Genomic DNA, 20,445 nt, shown 5'->3' with positions numbered 1-20,445 from the left:
AGTTATCTCCACATACTTCATGGAAAACATAAATATTATAATAAGTAGTGTTTGTACGTAAGTTTTGAAAATTTATTTTCTTTCAAAATAATTGAAGGCAGTTATATTTTTTTTTTGGAAAAAGTTAGTGAAAATTATTTTAAATAAGAAAAGTTTGAGAGTAATTTGTATATATTTTAGTTTTGAAAATGACTAATTATTTTATAGAAAAATGAGCATATTTAAAAATGATGGGAAGAGGTTTGTAGTATACAAAAAAAGGATGGATTTTGGAGTGTTACTAGAAGGTTTGAAAGATTGAATGAACAATAAAGAAAGAGAGACAGAAAATCAGAATGTCACTTCTTACCTTTCTTTCAATTTGAACAAATTAAAATTAAATCATCCATTTTCCCCATCACTCTCCAATCCACAAACTTGGCGCCACCTGCCTCTGTTCATCCAATACCCACATCACTGGAAGTTTCAAGTTTTTAGATTTCTTCAAGAAATTATTGCAACCCATTTTGTTTTTTCAATCTGTTGCTATCCCAATTCTTGTTTTCTTCAACCTTTTCTTCTTGTTTTACAGTTTGGAAATTTACACACAGACACACACACATATATATATGTTGGAATCAAGACATGCTGAGAATAATATTTCAGATGTTGGTTGTAGTGGTGTTAATGACGATGGTGATGATGAAGACGACGAGACTCGTAATACTATGGCGAAAACCCAAATCAGGGATGATGAGTTTGATGATGATCGAAAAATGGAGATGGGTAAAAAGGGGTTTGGAAAAGCAAAACAAGTGATGTTCTATCCATTTCGTAAGGCGAAGAAACAGATTCTTCGGCGGAGGATTAAGAGGGATTCTTCTTGTTCTTCTTCTTCTTCTTCTGTTACTTGTAGTAGAAGAACAAATTCTTTGGATAAGAGGGGTTTTGATGGGAGTGTTAATCAGGGTTGTGGTTTCTGTTTGACTAAACTTTCGATTTCAGATTCTAAAAATGGGTCTCCGACTGACCCTAATCACCGGAAGTTCACTAATGAAATGTTGAAAGTTCTCATTGAGAAGAATGATTTCTATTCCAAGGAATCCAATCCTCACTTTGGTATTCTTTTTTTTTTTTCCTCTTGTTAATAAAACACAACTTAATAGTTTATACTTGTTTGGAGTTTGATGACGTTCTGGTTTTTGTTTGACAGATGTTCAAGTGGATACTAGACAGAAACATTAAATTCAATTGGGTTTTGGTTGTTGAGGTATGTAACCAATGTTATTCATGGATTGATAGATTTGATCAACTTATTTTTTTGTCCTTTATCCTTCTTCTCTTGTTTGCTAAGCAAATGAGAGAAGTCTTAGTATTTGGTGGGAGTCTGAGACTGTGGCCTTCTGTTTGGTTCATTTCATTGTAGCCTATTGATGTATGTTCATAGTTGGAATACATACTCCAAGGGAATATATTGACCAAATTAATTTTACCGAGAATCAATATTACATTCCACACGTTTGTCATTTGGAACCCAGAATGAGTTCTATGATTATTGAAGGAGTTTTACATTTTTTGTCTGTCTCCCGGATGAATTCGATAATTCTATTTTGTGTTCAATATCTTCAATGTTGTCAATGGATCGATATATTTAATTGACTTTTTTCTCCCATCTCTTCTTTGCTATGTTAATGAGAAGTTTAGTATTTGGTGAGACTGGAATTCTGCTTGATTTATTAGACAGTAGGCTATTGATGTTATATTAAAAGTTGGAATAAATACTACACAAAGGAATATATTGACCAAATTAACTTTACCAAGCATCAATATTTACATTCCTCACTTTTGGCATTCAAAAATCCAGTGTGAGTTCTACAGTTATTGAAGGAGTTTTACATGCCTTTTTGCTGCGTGAATGACCAACGATTTTATGTGTACATCCTTAATGTTTTTGATTGAGTAGAGCTAATGTTGAATGATCACAGCTACAGTGTTACCCAGTCACAGAGCAGGTTGTTGAATTTCGAATGCGTGCATTTAATTTATGTTGTAATTGTAACACTCTTCACTTATCTACAAGGATTTATTTTATCCTGCACTTTAGTTTCTTATTCTACATGTATTCAAATCAAGACTTTTGTAACCAAAAAAATCATCTCTCTGTTCTTCTTCATTGCTCTATCTTGGCTCATGTAAGTTAAGTTGGTGATCGGCTAGAAACTTCGGTAGTAGTTCTGTTGTGGATTTCAAACCAACATACACATGTATTCTGCTGTATGCCTTCTGTTTGTTGCTGTATTTAATTCTTGACTTAACGTGTCTCAAGTTTCCGAGAAGCCTCATTGTCATTCATTGCTGTGTGACCGAATGTGTGCAGATTTAATTCAAGCGTCTAGCCTTAACCATCCCCTTCCATTGTTCATTCAACTTGTGACCAAAAAGTTCTAGTGGGGAGTGAAGTTGAGGATTTCATGAGGCTATTGCTAGTGTTTGTAACATTGGTTCAGAAAATATGCACGCTGACAATTAATATTTAAGAGAAGATGGAGATTCTTCCGGAGATGGTCTTTGTTCTTTTGTTTGATGATAAGCAATTTGGATTGGAGGCCCCTCCTTCATTTGATCCCTCTTCCGAAGCTATTGTTATGAAGCCATAACCTTCTTTGGATCTCTCTAAGCCAAGTTCGTTATACTGTTTTCATTCTCTCTTCACTTGGGAAGATCCCTTTCAATATGGTGTAGAAACCGATTACTTCTTATGAAAAATTAGGTTTGGATTTCTGCTTGCCAAGTTATTTTGTTGGCTGGAGTTCGCTTTTTATAGCTTCATTGGTGGTCTTTCTGCTTTTGAATGTTGGCTCTTCAGTTTGGTGGCTTTCCATTGGAGGTTTTTGGCGTTGTTGATTGGGTATGGAGCTTTGCTCCTTTCCTCTTTGATGTTTGCAGCTGTGGCTTCCCTTGTGGATTTCTCTTCTTTCATTTTTCAGGGTCTGTGTTTGGTTGGGTCCTTTTCATTCTTGGAGAGCTTGCTTTGCCAATTTTTTTTCTTAGAGATATTTTTGTGTCATTAATTTGGTTGGATAGTTCATTCTTTTCCCTCCCCATCGGAGTTCGTATCCTTCAGCATTTTATATCTTTTCATCAAATCAATAAGAAGTTATTTCTTGTCAAAGAAAGTGTGAGCAAGTAGTCATTCACTTTGAGAGGCTATAATAATATTCCTTTAAGATCTCAACTGTATGTGCATTGAAATGAACCTCCATGGGTTGGTCTCTCATGGCTAAAGTAAGCACATTGCAAATGGTTTTGTGATTTTGGGTTCAAACCCAAGTGAATCTATTCGATACTTAGCAAAGGTGTTTTTGTTTTTTAATCATATCATTTTGTCTAATATAAGATGCAGTAGGATCATACATTTTTCCTATTATTTTTATCGAAATGTGCATAAGCTAGCTTGAAAGTTTTCATTAATAAAACTTGTTCATCGAGAACATGTACAAGTTATGACTTATGAGTCTGCAGGTGGTGGATAAAGAAACCGACTTCGATTAAGCAAAACGAAAGCATCCACTATACGTAGACTCATAACTTGTAACTTGTCCGTATTACTACAATGTAAGGTAGATACTTGGTCATTCTCTAAAAGGTATATTCTTGCAGGGGCTTTGTGTTAAGTAGGGGAAAATTTTAGTATACAAACATGAAACAGCAGTAGCATGGAGTTCTTTTTCATACTTTCTCCGTCCATTGCTTGCCAAAACAGAACAGTACGACTTAAGAATGATGAGATCAGTGAAATTAATTAATTTTAATTATGAATGAGATAGGTAAGTATTTACTTAGTGCTCAAAATTTTCTCGTGAAGAACAACCCAAGGAGATGGTAGTATTTGTTAGCATTGGTGCTTCTAAGGTGATGGTAGCGAAATTCCATGTAATATAAATTATCTCATGGAGGTTGTCAAAATTTCCGAATTGGTGGAGGACAGAATATATTCTAAAACAGTTTTTCCTTTTTCTTTTTGTGGTGATGGGACTATACTTTTCAGAGCTCTTACTCTATTGGATCGGGAATACTTGTCATAATGTTTGCCAAATCTAATTCCCTACTCACTATGTTTATGATCAAACTTCTTTAACAAACTACTTAACTAATTACTATATATAATATACCCCTAATATCTCTCTGATACAATTCCTATCATGATATTGGTGAAAGTAATGTCATTTCGGAAGAGCGAATCTTTTGGTTTCATTTCTCTTGTTGCTGCAGATTTTTGATGTGGGGTACGGAATCATGAACATGGTTGAATGAGGGTAGTGGTAGGCGGCAAGGGAAGCACAGAAAACTAAGTTAACTTATGGAAACTGGAAATGTGTCATTGAACTCAGCACTGAAGGGATGATGTCAGAAGAGGTTTTTATCAAGCATCCAGTCATGAACTTGCTGAAATATGAATGGGAAATTAGATTTGAAGTGAAGTGGAAGTAATTCAATATGAAGCTTTCCAATCAACATATGGAAAGGGAATGGTGGTTAAGATTTCAACTGGCATTTTGGGCATTGACAAAAAGATAGTATATGGATGGCAGCCTAGTAGTTTGGAACACAGAACCCCGACCAACAACCCACACTTCCGATCAAGAGAAGCATTACACACGACTAAGACAAAGGGGATTTCCCCTTTCATTCAGTTCATTTTTTATCCCTGAAAAAGGAAGGAAAAAGGGGGGAAGAGAGGATGGAAAGAAAGCAATGAAGAGGAAAGAAAGCAGGAAAAAGTTGTAGAGTCAACGACAGTTTTAATGGGTTAAGGAAGAAGACAGGAGGAGGAAATGGAGAAAGAAGGGGGAAAACAAAGAGAGGAGATGGAACAAGGAAAAGAACATTAGCTAAACTACTAATAAAAAGAAGTGTAACAGAGGAAAAGTTTGGAGGTATGTACCAACTGACCATTTCTTTTTTCATAACTTATTTCATAAAGTCTATAGTTAATTTGACATCAATGAACGATAGAAGTATTTCCCAGATAGCCTATAATAATTGTTAGTTTTTGTTCATCTTGTTTTACCATTCCTGATGTCTTCTGATTCCATATTGGTTTACGAGAGATCCTTCCTTCCTTATTCTATCTTTCACTCTTAATATTTTCCACTCCCATAAATGTCATTTCTATCTCGGGAAGTCATTAAAAGCAACGTGGATGAACAGACTCATGAGATTGATACAAAAACAAAAAGAACAATACATTGAATCTATACAAACATCAGTAGACTTCTAATATATTTCAAATATTGGACCATCCTTATCTTTATCTTATTTAATTTAGATGAATGAAGCCAAATCTTTTTTTGTTGTTGTTTATAGAATAAGATATTAAAGAGATATAATTGTAGATTAAATTAAGAAGCCCTAATTCACGGGGGAGAATATAATGGGCAAAAACTATATTCAAATATGAACATTCATTTTGCTTCAAAATTCAAATCCTTATGGAAATTTGACGTAATGCTCCCACTAAACTACAAACACAATATCATGTGGATAATGCTTTTTTATTCTATTTAATACTTCTATATAAACTTCATTTACTAATAATTATAACAATTAATATACTAATGTATATAATTGGTACATCTCATTTTCATTTTCATACAAAACCAACGGTCCTAAATTTGAAAAGAAGATCTTTGCGAATAACAAAATTAATAAAGCCATAATGAATATAACTTAATTAGTTAAAAGTATTATATTGGAATCCAATCCAAGGTCTATTTTCATGTTACTTCAAAAAAAAGGTGCTAGATTGAAACGATCTTTTACTATTTTGATTGGATTGAGATTGATTCAATTTTCCGTGAACGTGATTTTTTTTAGATTATATTAATAATAAATATTGATATAGTCACTGATATGTTTCTATAAATAACATTGATAAAGAGTGATAAAAGTCTATAAATAACTATTATTGATAGAATCCAAAATTTTGTTATAAGTTGTAAATATTTTAATTTTATTTGAAATAATTATAGGATAATCGATTTTTAAAGTTGCTATTTTTGCAATTTAGAAAATTTGAAAATAATTGAATGAATTGGAAGAAGGAGATTGATATTTATATATGATGGGGAAGATTTGAACATTTGAGGTATGACATAATTAGTTGAAATAATTTGCATATCTTAGACTTTTGATAGCTTCACCCTAAATTTGATGGAAAGGGTAAAAAAAACCCCAACACACTCTACCATTAGTTTCCTAAAGCATTGAATCAATCAGTGAAAAATTACAAATCTCCAAATCTCCAAATCCCAATTATTATTATTCATTCAATCAGTGAAGAAAAAGAAGAAAAAAACAGAGATACAATAATAATACAATCAATCAGAACAACCAAATGTAATCAAATTCCAAACACAAATTTTTCTCTTCCAATTTTTAATCTCCATTATTACTTCGGTGCAAGCCTCGATTTGATCTTCTCAACTTCCTTAGTCCCAACTTGAAACGCCTTCGTCAACACATTATCAGGCACCGGCGGAGATGCCGCGAAAAGCGCCGCCGCAATCGATTGAGTACCCGGAAACTGGCTATTAAACGCCGCAATCACCGCTGCCGGAACCTTCCCGTTGTTTTTCTGGAAATGAACCAATCCCTTCGGGAAAACGAAGATCTCTCCCTTCTTGATCGATTTCGAGACAAGAACGTTACCGGTTGTTATGAAACCGACGTCCAGTTGGCCTTCCAGGACGAACACGATCTCAGTGGCGCGTGGATGCGTGTGTGGCGGGTTCAGACCGCCGGGAGCGTAGTCGATTCGGGCAAGGGAGACGCCGAGTGTGTTAAGACCGGGGATTGATTGGACGTTGGCACCGGTTACTCGCGATCCTAGGGTATTGTTTGTGGCCCCTGGTTTGGCTAATCCATTGAAGAAGAAATCGTCTGCTGAGAAATTCGATTTGCAGGTGAATCCGTTTACTTTGATTCCTGTTTTTGATTCAATTGTTAGTATCTGCAAAATATTAACTGTTTGGCAATTCTGGTATGGTACGAAATTAAAGCCTATAATGGTGTCTAGTTTTAGCTTAAACATGGATTAGAACATTGGAAATTCTTTGAATCAATCTGATTCCATCTCTATATAGGACGATATCTTGATACTTTTCTTGTTAGTTCCTCCTTTCCTTCTAGTCAGTGTGAAACTATGTTTACACACCATCTCCATTAGCAAATCAAAGCTCAATTCTAACTCAACAACATAGAGACATTTTGAAAGAAAACAAAACCAAATCTTCCTATTATGCACAAGTCCAAAATAGAGATAGTGAAATGTCTTGTCTGAACAAAAACCCTATACCCTTTACTCTGAACTACGAAAAAACAAAAACCCATAAACCCAAAACTTAGAAACCAATGATTATGCAACCATTTTAGAAAATTGAGTGAATGAATATAGAAATAGAGAAAGAGAGGTTCATATACATCTTGAACTAGTAAATGGGGGGGAGAGGGAGAGGGAGAGGAGAAGTAAGTAGGTACCGGAAGCGAGATCCGCGACGCAAACGTCCTGAAGCAAATCGGGATCGGCAGCAGTGATAACAAAGAAGAAGAAGGCAAGAGAAGCAGTAAAGAGAGCAGAGAAAGGATGCAGCTTCATGATTGTGAAAAAAGTTTGGTGAAGAAGAGGAGAGTAAAAGGGAAAAGTTGAAGAAACAGTTGGGTTGTGGGGGGGAGGTGGGTGGGGAAGTTAATATATAAATGGAAGCTAAGAATTGAATTTGATTAGATAAATGATGATGGTGTTATTATTTATTATCATTATTTTGAGAAGAGATAGGAATGAAAGGCAAGAAATATGCCACTTCTTAGATCAAAAGGCAAGTCAATGGCTTGATGCAAGGCAATGGGCCATGTTCACACCTTTGGAATTTGGTTCAATTCTTGAGTTAGACACACCCTTTCCTTACGTCTCTTGGATGTATTGACCAAAACTAAAAGTTATATCTCACCTACTTCAATTTGGCTTCTCTCCTAATGTGGTTATTAGTTCAGCTAGTTAGCGTCTCGGCCCTATAGGGAGCAGGATGAAGATTTGACAAAGGATTAGGAGAAATACTTCTTTCGTCTCTGGATGATGGGTGTAGTTTCTATATGATTTCTAAATTTCAACAAAATTATATTTTTAATTCTTTTGTTTCAATTTGATTTCTAGAATTTAAGATTTATATTCTTGAGTATACTCACTTTTAATCTATATAACTAATTTAGATTATTTAATAGAATTATAATCAATTAAGCTTTGACTATTTTTTTCTAGCAAATGGTTGATTATTTTAAATTAATGAATACACATTAAAAAAAGATTGAAATGAGTATTTGGTACAAAATCGACCTTAAAAATGTAAAATCTTGATTCAAATTTTAAAGATAAAATTGTAACATATTTTGAAACTGAACATCCAAATTGAAATTAGACTCAATCAATTACTTAATATTTTCTTTTTTTAAAAAATAATTAAACGAGACTATAATGATCAACTATTAAAACATTTATTGAATTTGGACTTTTTATTAAGACCTTATGAGTAGAAAATTCATGATCTAGATGGAGAGCTTAAAAGTAATTAGATTATTGAGAATCTAGGAGCGAAATAAAAATAAAATCTTGAAACGTGAAAATGATAGAAATGAGTATTGGATTGAAAGATGCCGAAACAAAATGAGTTTAATTCAACAAACCGAACTCAAATATTACTATGTATCATACTATTTTATTATGCAGTTATTAAATACGAACTATAATAACCATCTTATCATCAAACACGTCTTAAAAAGTTAGTTTCTTTGGTAAGTTGTAATGATGGCTAACTTGGTTGGACCAACTTTGTTGTAGAAGAGCAATTCAAGCACCCAAAGGGCTTATTCAAGCCTAACTTCAACTCCTTTCTTAGACTTTTATAATAATGTCATATATATATATATATAGTTTTTCTAACTTACTTTCTATATTTACGCATCTACTATGATAGCTATTTTATCATCTATATGCTTATCTAGCTAGTCCTTCTAATAAAAATAAATAAGATGAATTCAGAAATTGGATTATAATTTTTTAAATTGTTTGATTATATGATACTGTATATTTATAAATCATAAAACTAATTCTACTTATTCATTAAAATTTAGTTCACAATCAGCTATTACTAATTTATTAATGAATATAGTTTATATTTAGAAAATGGTTAAATTGCAAATTTAGTTCTTATGGTTTAAATTGCAAATTTCAAATTGTGTGTTTATTATTGTTATATCATATATATATATCCCTATAAATTTTCTAACTTCTCAAATTCTACACGAAATTGGAGGGCATACGTTTCTCTTCCATTCCTATAAATAAGAAAAAATTGTATAAAACTGGTTTGATTCAAGGTATATTTCAATCTTATATTAATTTTTTTTAAAATATAAAATTCTTTATTTAAAAATATATTTATGTATTAAGTTGAGAGTTGACTTACGATTTTTTTTTTTTTTTTTATATTGATTCGAATTTAATGTATAAAAAGGTTTTTACACGTAAAGGAAATTATTACAAAACAAAATGATTAAATATTAATGATTTAATTACTATTGCTATTAAAAATAAAATAAAAATATTAATTATTTGTTATCTTTTAATTCATATAAAGATTTTAAGAGATAAAAAAAAAAGGTTAAAACATCAAAAATCTATTTCTTTAATTCAATGATTAAATTTGTAGAACAATTCATATAAGTTTAAAAATTGTGTAACTTCTATTTTCCTCAACAATATAAACAACTATCTTCTAACAATTTTTTTTCGCACAAATTTGAATATTCACTTTTACTCGGGCTTTCTTTAATTTTAAATTTAATATCATTCTAACCTTATTTTTATATTGCAGTATTGTTAATATTTTGTAATGTTAGAGAAGACTCAAAGATATACCCGTAGTGGAGAAAAAAAAAATAAAAACGATGTAAAGTCAATTTTGTGAAATCAACTCGGATAGTTCTTTTTATAACCATTGATTTTTGTATGTAAGAGAGTAAGAAAATGATATGTAATGTATTGTCAATTGTGAAGTCAAGTCCAATAAAATCATTAATTTTGTAGTTTTATATTTGAATTTGTTCTACATAATTATATTATCAATTTAGCAAAAATATATATTAACAAAATTCTCACGTGCAATAATACTCGTTACAAATTGTTATAAATTCGCCCTACATGATGGCGTTATCCATTGTATTGTTTTACATGATTATAATGACAAAAGTGACACAATAATGCTCTCAATCTACTTAGCAAAGTACAACACTATATCCATATATAATTGGATGGAGACATAGTGATTAAACACCACATTTGTAGATTAATATTAAGCCTACAAACTCATATTTTGCCTCAATATATATGGAACTTGTCATACTCATAATAGCTTCTCCAATAGTCTAAACTATATATCTATGATCAACATAAATATACATAGGAGGAATCCATTCAAGATCACTTTCTCCTATACAATCCATTTTGTCGTCAAGTGATTCTCATGACTCTTTTCCAAAATACTAACGAGATAGTTGCAAATATAACAGTTACATTTAAAATATTAGCATATATAACAACATTTTTTTAAAAGTTATAAATATATAAACTATGTTGTAAATATTAGTCTGAGTTTGAGATTTAGGGATAAAATGTTATTATATACTTAATTATTATTTATACAATTGCTACCTATTAATTTAATAAAGAATTTATTGATTTACACATTGAATTATAAGTGTTGTATCAATTTAAATCTCAAACGAATAATTGTATCATTTTAAACCTTAAACTTTTATAAGTCTTTCAATTTAAACTCTACACCATGATTTATTTGAATACATTTATGAAAGTTGATGGTTTAAACGGACATATTTACGTAAGTTTGAGATTTAATTTAATATATTGTAAAGTTGAGATTTAAATTACAAATATTAATTTAAAGTTTAAATTGATATAACTATTAATTCATAGTCTAAATTGATACAACTTTATAGCTTTACAAAAATTGCTTTCGTAACCATTGAAGTATTGAAGTTGTAAAACTTCAATGCAGAAACAATCACAAAATAGAGATGATGTTAATTACAAGTGACTTAAGTTCATTTTGGTAAAAGTTTAATTCGTTTAAAAATTTTTGGTAAATATTTTGATTTATTTTTCTATGTTCGTTAATTTAAATTTGTAAATAAATTTATTTATTTGTAGATTTTAAAAAGGTTAATTTTCATAAACATAGCAAACCAACCAAATATTTACGTGTAGCAAAATACAAAAGGCATTAAGTTGATAATTCTTTTTTTAAATATTTCAGATTTGATCATCATTTTCATTTTCATTTCCTTCTCTTCCCATCACCTTTCTTCTCTTCTTCTTCTACCATTTTTCTATAAATATTGTATTATTTTTTGTTCGATGTGTTATTTGGTTCAAGATCGTTTATTAAATATAAAAATATTAACTAAAAATTAGAGCTCAAAACACGGTTGTTTATATTTGATTAGCCAAATTTACAAAGAATCTTTTAAAAAATTTAGATTTTGTTACAAAAAAATCTTGAAAATTTTTTTTGGTAAGAACAAATCTAAATCAACGATCTTATGAGTGTACCAAATATATTAGACACGCGATCAATTAATCGGGTGTTGTTTATATCCGATGTGTTATTTGATAAATTATTTTCGTTTTTAAAATTATTTTATACGAAGTAAAGATTTGGACGTTTTTGTTAAATTTTAGAGAAAAATCTTAAAGAAAAGTAAATTTCTTTTTTGAAAAATCAAAGAAATGTTTGTTGGAGCTGTTGATATGTTCTAGAAATAATTAGATTTTGAGGACTATTCTTCTTTATTTGTCAAATTGGTATTTTGAAGAAACTAAGGCACCAACCACCACATAAAAATAAATGTTATTTCATTTTCTTCTATTCACTTTAATTTCCATTTCTTTATTTTCAAAATTAATAACATCAAATATAAACATTAGTCAACACATTAAATTATATTTTTGAAACTTCAATTTTGTTTTTAAATAAGATTCTAAAATTTTACATTTACATTAATTTTCTTTAAGTCTTTTTTAATTTGGTTAAATAATAATAATAACTTTTATGCAATGTAAATAAGTTTTTAAAACCTCTAACCGCTAGCTATATATTTGATGTACGTCTTACGAAAAAAATTACATTTATTATTGAATATTGATATTTGAAATTACAAATATGAATATTTAGTATCACATTTAAATTTAAATTTTCTTTAATACAATAAGAATAGGATCACAAAGATAGCAATTGAGGAATGCTTTATTTAGTTATTTATTTTAATTTTTTTTAGCTTGTATATAAATGCCATGCCAATATTCTGTTAAAATTAAATTGAAATATGTAAATGATTTGAATATTTGTAAATTAATTACAAAAGACTTAAAAATATGCAATTTGATTTATAATAATATTAAAATTAAGATATTGCAACCCTTCATGCACCCAACTTACCTTTAATAAATATATAATCACTAAGAGTCAACTAACTTTAGTTGACCATGCATTCTCATCCATTCACAAAACAACCATTTAAAAACAATATAGAAAAAGCAAAACAAAAGTGAAAATTGATTATTTGTATGATAAAAATATGATTATAACCCAAACAAAATTATACGTATATTAATTCATTCAAGACTATTATAAAAGTTTGCATTTTAAACACATAGTGTATTATAATCTACTTTGTGAAGGTCAAGTATAAGTTGATTTATATTTAAATCTTTGGTTAAAAATCACTATATTTTCATTGCTATTTGTAAACATGTTATGAATATTTAATTAATAGCAGTTAACAATAGCATTATTATTATATAGCAAACAGAAAAAGAAAGTGAGATGTGCAACGCATTTATGAAGAAGGAGAGTCTAGAGGTTTTTAATTATACAAAAATCTCTCTTTTGTCTAATTGAATTAATGTTAGGAATTATCATGGATCATCATTAATTTAGATTGTTAAAGTTATAAAATGGATTCCAATTTGATGAATTAAAGCCAATTTGTATTAATGATGGTTTACTATCTTTTTCTTCTTCTTCTTCTTAAGATCCTTGTTAAAGCAAGATACATACATATGTATATTATCCATTAAATTTTAGGGTTAGTCTTTCTTACTAAAAATTACAAAATACGTGCATTAACAATTGTCTAAGTCTCAACCTTCATGTTTTGTGATAAAAAACTTTTTTATGCTTTTTTTGTTGTGTGGGTTTTTGTTCCATCTGTCCACGAGACATGGTTGGATTATTGGGATGAATTTTTTTTTATATATATTGTATTATATTGCACTTAGGAAAAACCTAAATACCCACTATGTATTGAGAGGTCTCATACAAAGCTTGAAAGAAACATTATTGTCGAAGTGAGAAGAGCGTTAAGAGTCACTTGAATAAAGAAGAATGAGCTAGTCAATCTGATGGATACTATTTTGTATATAGTAGGTGTAGTTTCTTTCAACCAGACATACAATCCTCTAGACGGAGGTAATTTTTGCATCAAACTGATTTACCCTATCTCTATATGTCTTGTATATCTTTTATATATATATATATATAGTTGTTACTCTTTGATATGAGATTAATTACGATGTTTGTCACTCATCTTGCTTCAAAACATTGCACTTTTACATTTGTATTATGTGTTTGATATTTGCTTTAATTATTTTCTAAACAACGTTAAAAGATCAACAATCTCATTACAATTAGGAGAGCAAAATGAAAAGAAAATTGTAGAAAAACACTCAACAAATAGTTCTAATAATCTCTTACGAGAGCCAAAACTCACCTTACCCAAAATCAATTTTGTTAGTAAGCAACAACATATAAAATGTTCAATTAGGTCTTCACCCTACATATCTTTGGAGAAGTATTTTGTGAGATCGTGAGTTGATGTGTTTCATTAAAATCTTTCTCGATTCTTAATTAGAAGCATGCAACCTTGTCAAGCCACACGAGAATACGAGACCAATCATTTATCGAATTCATATTTTGAATTCTTACTTAAGACCAACATTATTACATATATAGAGGCTATACTTATGCTGATGATTTGATTTAATCCCAATAATATTCAAGACTTTTTTTGTGTTTAATGTCATGTTAAGCAAGCTTCATGCTAGATTAATTTTTGGAATAATAAATATGATATCTAAGAACTCATTATTTATAGTGGACTTCAATGAACAAGGATCCATTACAAGAGTATATTATATATGCTCTTAAGAAAGCAAACAAACCCAAGGATAATTATTAACAAATGCATTGTTTAAGCATCTCAATTATATTATAATTAAAAGACTAATCAAAACCATGCATGTCACAATCACATATTCTATAACAAAGCAATAAAATTATAACTAGCAAATACATTGTAAGAAATAGTTTAATTAAACATGCATGTCCTCAACGATAATGATGATATGAAAAGGAAACTAACACTTGCTTTATCCGCTTTCAAGCTTAATTAATTAGGCTAATTAATAGATATCCCTTTCACTTACAAACTCTACCATGTATTTCCATTTCAATATCATACACACATTAATTTAATTAAACCTTTCCAAGGTTCTTTTAGTTTTTACATATCAAATTACTAAATTAATCAAAAACCCTAAAATTGCAAACATATGGGAGATTTGATTAAAGAAATGGCGATTAAACTTATGGGATTAACGTTATGTACAAAGCTCCTTAGGGTATTAAATATACATTACTAAACTTTTTCCTTCTTTTGTTATGAGGCATTAGTTTTCTCTACGCTAGCTCCGAGTTACGGTTAATGGTAAGTCGATATAGATTTTAATCTCTCTAACAATTTTTTTTTCTTTTTTATGTTTCACTCTAAAAAAAAATTATTAATTGTACTGTGGATGAATTAGTTGTCGGTATTGATTAGTTTGTCGATTTGAACATAACTAGTTTGACATGATTTACATATAGGGAACTGAAGAGAAGAATATCAAGGTGGTTGATTCAAGAGATGAAGGAAAAGGCGGATTTCGAGCTACCATGTTCATTTTTGGTGAGTAATAAGTTCAACGACGGTAAATTACAAATTTAGTTCGTACATTTTGAATTATATATGTCGTATTTTTATTTAGTTCACGAACTCTAAAAAATGTCGATTGTGAATTAAAATAACACAGTTGAAGTTCTCAATTTGACAAGTGAAACGGAAGAGTTGGAAACTAAAAAAATTATAAAAATTATACGAGTTATCATTTAACAATATATCATAATGTGACATTTAATAAATGGGGTTTTTAAAAAAATAATAAAAAATAAAACTATTTACACTTCTGTATACAACAAAAACAAGAAAAGTACAAAAACTCATTACACTTGATTTTGGCATTTAAAATGTAAATAGTTTGTTTATTTTGTCATTTTTTATAATTCCACTTTCTAGTTCAAGACTTTAAAAGCTAGCTACGTTGTATCGTTTCAAAACCATTGTATAAAGGTAAATAAAATACTTTTAATTATGAATTAGAATTATATCTATGAACTCCTAACACACACATATATATATATACACTACTACAAATTTGATCTTTTTTAGATGTGCAAAACACGTAGACTTTGGTATTTTTCGCTCATATAAAAAACCTTTACTAGCATCTTCATGGTAATTAGATTAGTTATTTCTAAACAACACATGGGTGAGGATTTGAACCCGAGACCTCTTGTCCACAAGTACATACAGTGCTAGTTAAGCTAAGCTCATGTTGTCTAGGTTCTGCACAACTTCTACAAATTTTAAAAGCCCTAAATTAAAAACTTTCAATTCGACTAATTAAAGTCACTTATTTCAATCTAATAATAATTATGCAACAATTAACTTTTTAAAAAGTAATATTATATTATTTGATGAATAGAAAGTAATAATTAAAAAAAATAGTAAAGATTTAAGAATATTATTGATGAATATTGTGTTTTCAGAGATCGTTAATGAGGGTATGAATTTCGTGCTTCGTGAAAAATCTTTTTTTCTTGATAGGCAATGCCCATCAAGATATTATTTTTCTTCATGGACCTTGGCCATGATCTTATCATAAACCCAAATTTATAATTTTTTTTCTTGATGGATAATATCATTCTTCTTGATGGACCTTGACCATGATCTTTTTCTGGTCTTTGTCCATCAAGAAACCCTAAACCCATCAAGAAAATTCATTGCAAATCAAGAAAATTCGTCCCTGAGCCTTGTCCATCAAGAAAATCTTACTAACTTGATCAGCATTGCGGTCAACTAATATATTATACTTGATGTTTATTGTCGATGGAGAAATAGTTTCGTTGATATTTGTGGACCATCAACGAAGCTAAGGAATCTTTGTAGAAAAACAATAATTCACATTTTACATTTTTTTTTTATAATAATTCACATTTTCTTACATGACGTCAAGATAAACATTGTTTTTTATGATTCTTTGCCATGACCATCAAGTAATCAAAATTTGTGAGCGTCAAAGAAAAACCAAATTTGTAGTAGTGATATATCTACCTGTTTAATTGTTTGATTAACTTAAACATATATATATATATATATATATATATTATTATTATGTTGACTTGAAAATGAACCCTAAAGTGTAAGTGTGGATTAATATTTGAACAGGATTGTTAACTTTTGAGAGCATGGGTTTTGTGGCAAATATGACGAGCCTTGTTCAATACTTTTTGTTTGTGATGCATTTTGATCTTCAAACTGCTGCAAATACCCTCACCAACTTCATGGGCTCTGCTTTCTTGCTCTCTCTTCTTGGTGGATTCCTTTCCGATACCTACATCAATCGACTCAACACCTGTCTCATTTTTGGCTTCCTCGAAGTTATCGTAAGATCAATATATATTGTTCATCCTACCTACCTATTACCTCTATTCAATAACGGTTAATTATGAGAAAAAGAAAGAATTTAAGAATTGGGTGTAATATATATATCCGTATACCATCCGTGTCCACAAATTGTAGCGGCCTGTCTTCTTCAATAATAATTTCACATATATTGTATTAAACGCTATGAATACACACAGGCATTGATACTGATTACAGTCCAAGCTTATTCCCACGACCTCCTTCCGAGCCCCTTATGCCCAAAGGACTGTGTCAAAGGTCGCATCGCCTTCGTATTCTACACCTCACTATACCTACTAGCGATTGGGTCAGGAGGGGTACGAGGGGCCCTACCGGCGCTGGGGGCGGACCAATTCAACCAAAAGGATCCAAAGGAGGCCAAGGCTCTAGGGACATTTTTCAACTATATGTTGCTTAGTGTTGTGATTGGAGCTGCTGTAGGAGTTACTTTGATTGTTTGGGTTGCTGTGAATAAAGCTTGGTATTGGGGCTTCTTCATTTCAGCTTTGGCTGCCCTTGTTGGCTTCATCATTTTTGCCATTGGAAAGCCCTTTTATAGAATTCAAGTTCCTGGTCAAAGCCCACTTTTGAGGGTTATTCAGGTCCTCTTTTTTCTTTCTTTCCTTCTAATTAAATAATAATCTTAACCTAAATTATATTATATGCGTCAATAACTAGTTGAGTTTAGTGTTGAGTACTCAATAAAATTATTAATTGAGTTTGAAAGGAATGGAATGAACAATTAGAAGTTTGGTTGACTACGTGGCAGGTTATTGTTGTGGCGATTAAAAATCGACGGCTACGATTGCCAGACACCCCAAATGAATTGTACGAGATTAGTGACAAACTTCATATGGATTCAAATCACTATAAAATTGTTCACACCAACCAACTCAGGTGAGTTTATTTATTTATAGATATGTTATATTTTCCCCACTCCCTTGCTTAAATGTTATCAATTTATTGTATACAATTTGAGCTAAATTAGGGCTGGTGATTATGATTACTCTCTCTCACGAATATGTTTTCTATATCCTTTTGTAACTATTATACCAATGATACTATTTATGAGTGGTTAACGTTTTGTTTAGGATGTGGTCTGGTAAATTGATGTATATATATGCACGACGAAAATATGTGAATGGGCTATTAGATCGATCATGTTCGTGCTGTTAGAGAGAGAAATTATTTGAGAAGGTCATTAAGATGGTTGACAGTTTTGTATCATTAGATGTGTGGTGGGAGAGAAGTAGTAAAAGAAACTTGAATTTATATCGAGTGATTATTAAGAAGTACAAGATAAATTTTCAAACTTGAATTTAACGGTTTTCTAATGATAATTTTCAAACAGGTTTCTTGACAAGGCTGCAATTGTTCCAAAGGACATAGAACCACAACCATGGAATGTTTGTAGTGTAACACAAGTAGAAGAAGTGAAGATCATAACAAGAATGGTGCCAATTTTCGTTAGCACCATCATCATGAACACTTGTTTAGCTCAACTTCAAACGTTTTCTGTTGAACAAGGCAACACAAGAATCATGGACAAAAGCCTTGGCCATTTTCAGTTCCCAGCTCCATCAATCCCTGTTATTCCATTGGTCTTCATGGCCTTCCTCATCCCCCTCTACGAGTTCTTCTTCGTCCCCTTCGCTCGAAAAATCACTCACCACCCATCCGGTATTACTCAGCTCCAGCGCGTTGGAGTTGGCCTGGTACGGTTAAAACTAATATAACTTGCATTTTCGAAATGTTCTTACTTTAGTTTGGGATGTGACAAGGGTGCATGCTAAGTTCGTGTCAACCTAACTATAAGTATAAGTTGAGATATTAGAGTGTATCTTCTGATCCTTTTAGTTCATTTATTTATGATTTAAACAAGATTATAGTTGAGTTTGAAATAAGTAAGTAAAAGAAAGTACTTTTCATGTAAACACTCTAGGACAAACCATTTATTAATGCATTTCGTATGTAAATGATTTAAAGTATATTATAGGATGTAGAGATATTTAATCTTTTATACATAACAGGTGCTCTCAGCGATAGCAATGACGGTGGCCGGGCTCGTAGAGGTGAAGAGACGACATCAAGCAACAGAGCACCCGGACAAGCAGATAAGCTTGTTTTGGCTAGCCTTTCAATATGGGATATTTGGAGTAGCAGACATGTTCACCCTTGTAGGGTTGCTAGAATTTTTCTACAAGGAAGCCCCTGTGGGAATGAGGTCCCTTTCAACTTCCTTCACATTTCTCTCCCTAGCTTTAGGCTATTACTTGAGCAGCATCTTTGTGAATGTTGTCAACAAAGTCACTAAAAACATAACCCCAAGTAAGAAGGGTTGGGTTGAAGGCCTTATTCCTGAGGATTTGAACCATAACAACCTTAATCTATTTTATTGGTTTTTGGCCATTCTCAGTGTTTTGAACTTTTTTCACTACTTGTATTGGGCGTCATGGTATAAGTACAAGACCGAGGAGCCGGTAGTGGAGTTGAACAGTAAAGGAGGAGAGACGACTAAGGAGCCGATTGCGGAGTTGAACAAACAAGGAGAAGAGATTAAGGAGCCGACTACTGCAGAGTTGTTGAATGGTAGAGGAGAGGGAGAGACGAAGGAACCGAATGCGGAGTTGAATGGAGGAAGAGAGACCAAGGAGCCGATTACAGAGTCGAACGAAAGAGGAGGCGATGATGTTCCTATTCTTCACAAGGAGGGGAACGGAGAAGATGCAAAGACTCACCATACTGAAGAAAAATAAGCTAAGGGAAATTTGTGATGAGAAGGTGAATATGTATCAAGAAGTTGGGTATTCGCTCTATTGAACATATGAAATAGAATTGTCTTAATATTTATTGAAGCTTTCAGATAAACTATATTATCTTGGTTTCTGTATGGATTTGATCAACGTTAAGTTACTTAAAGTTGATGGTTTTCCAATATATAATATGTCATATTTTCTTTCAGGAGTCATAAAAGTGAGTTAAATGTATCATATGACATTATATCGTTGTTGTTGTGGGTTGAGGGGTTTAATCAAAGAGGGAAGGGAAATGATCTATTAAGGGGTAGATGTTCACAAGGTTGGCCCATGGAGGGAATGATATAAAGAATCTATTGAGAGATTAATATGTGCTTGGCTGAAACTTGAAATCACTTTATGTATATATCTACAAATAGAAAAGAGATTTTGATGCTCATTATAGCTAATCAGCTAATGCCTTAGCTTCTTCACCAAAAGATGAAATGCTTATTTTGTTTATGTTGATAGAGACCCATGTCTTAATTAATTATAGGGTCCCAACAAAAAATGCTTCCAATTATTGGTTCACATGCAACACATCATATGCCCACATATCTACCACCAATCCCAACGTAACATATATAAAAAATTGTGCATTCACATGCTTTAACACAACAACAACCACTATACACTAATTTTTTAACTTTTAAAGCAAAAGAATGTTAATTTTTTTTTGTTAGGATGTGAAAAGAGT

The 20,445-nt window shown here is 31.1% G+C and overlaps 3 protein-coding genes across 4 annotated transcripts; 2 read left to right on the top strand and 1 right to left on the bottom strand.

The window, feature by feature from the left end:
• The first annotated feature begins 246 nt into the window (after nucleotides 1-246).
• LOC101216013 (hypothetical protein) lies at nucleotides 247-5,110 on the top strand. 2 transcript variants are annotated; one of them, XM_031880928.1, is made up of 3 exons: nucleotides 247-1,098; nucleotides 1,193-1,249; nucleotides 4,252-5,110. In XM_031880928.1, the coding sequence occupies exons 1-2, from the start codon at nucleotides 609-611 to the stop codon at nucleotides 1,222-1,224; spliced, it is 522 nt and encodes a 173-aa protein (XP_031736788.1). In that variant the 5' UTR covers nucleotides 247-608; the 3' UTR covers nucleotides 1,225-1,249; nucleotides 4,252-5,110. The 2 variants fall into 2 exon arrangements, with proteins under 2 accessions (XP_031736788.1, XP_011648888.1); XM_011650586.2 differs by having other exon boundaries at nucleotides 249-1,098; nucleotides 2,357-5,089.
• Nucleotides 5,111-6,188: 1,078 nt separating this feature from the next.
• LOC101220838 (germin-like protein 5-1) lies at nucleotides 6,189-7,778 on the bottom strand. The gene is made up of 2 exons (XM_004144688.3): nucleotides 7,519-7,778; nucleotides 6,189-6,966 (listed from the first exon to the last, which is right to left on the bottom strand). The coding sequence occupies exons 1-2, from the start codon at nucleotides 7,634-7,636 to the stop codon at nucleotides 6,431-6,433; spliced, it is 654 nt and encodes a 217-aa protein (XP_004144736.1). The 5' UTR covers nucleotides 7,637-7,778; the 3' UTR covers nucleotides 6,189-6,430.
• Nucleotides 7,779-16,754: 8,976 nt separating this feature from the next.
• On the top strand, nucleotides 16,755-19,921 carry LOC101216250 (protein NRT1/ PTR FAMILY 4.5). Its single transcript, XM_031880827.1, has 5 exons — nucleotides 16,755-16,934; nucleotides 17,094-17,555; nucleotides 17,723-17,850; nucleotides 18,305-18,668; nucleotides 18,984-19,921. Exons 1-5 carry the CDS (start codon nucleotides 16,755-16,757, stop codon nucleotides 19,707-19,709), a joined length of 1,860 nt encoding a protein of 619 aa, XP_031736687.1. The 3' UTR covers nucleotides 19,710-19,921.
• The last annotated feature ends 524 nt before the right edge of the window (nucleotides 19,922-20,445 follow it).

Source organism: Cucumis sativus, chromosome 2, assembly GCF_000004075.3.
Source record: "Cucumis sativus cultivar 9930 chromosome 2, Cucumber_9930_V3, whole genome shotgun sequence".
Lineage (NCBI taxonomy): Eukaryota > Viridiplantae > Streptophyta > Magnoliopsida > Cucurbitales > Cucurbitaceae > Cucumis > Cucumis sativus.
This window is presented reverse-complemented; position numbering and strand designations above follow the sequence as displayed.

Coding starts and splice junctions, on each gene's coding strand:
- LOC101220838 (XM_004144688.3), bottom strand. CDS start 7,636: ATGAAGCTGCATCCTTTCTCTGCTCTCTTTACTGCTTCTCTTGCCTTC. Junction 6,967..7,518: donor CGTCGCGGATCTCGCTTCCG/GTACCTACTTAC, acceptor AATCAAAAACAG/GAATCAAAGTAAACGGATTC.
- LOC101216250 (XM_031880827.1), top strand. CDS start 16,755: ATGACGAGCCTTGTTCAATACTTTTTGTTTGTGATGCATTTTGATCTT. Junction 17,556..17,722: donor CACTTTTGAGGGTTATTCAG/GTCCTCTTTTTT, acceptor ACTACGTGGCAG/GTTATTGTTGTGGCGATTAA. Junction 18,669..18,983: donor AGCGCGTTGGAGTTGGCCTG/GTACGGTTAAAA, acceptor TATACATAACAG/GTGCTCTCAGCGATAGCAAT.
- LOC101216013 (XM_031880928.1), top strand. CDS start 609: ATGTTGGAATCAAGACATGCTGAGAATAATATTTCAGATGTTGGTTGT. Junction 1,099..1,192: donor GGAATCCAATCCTCACTTTG/GTATTCTTTTTT, acceptor TTTGTTTGACAG/ATGTTCAAGTGGATACTAGA.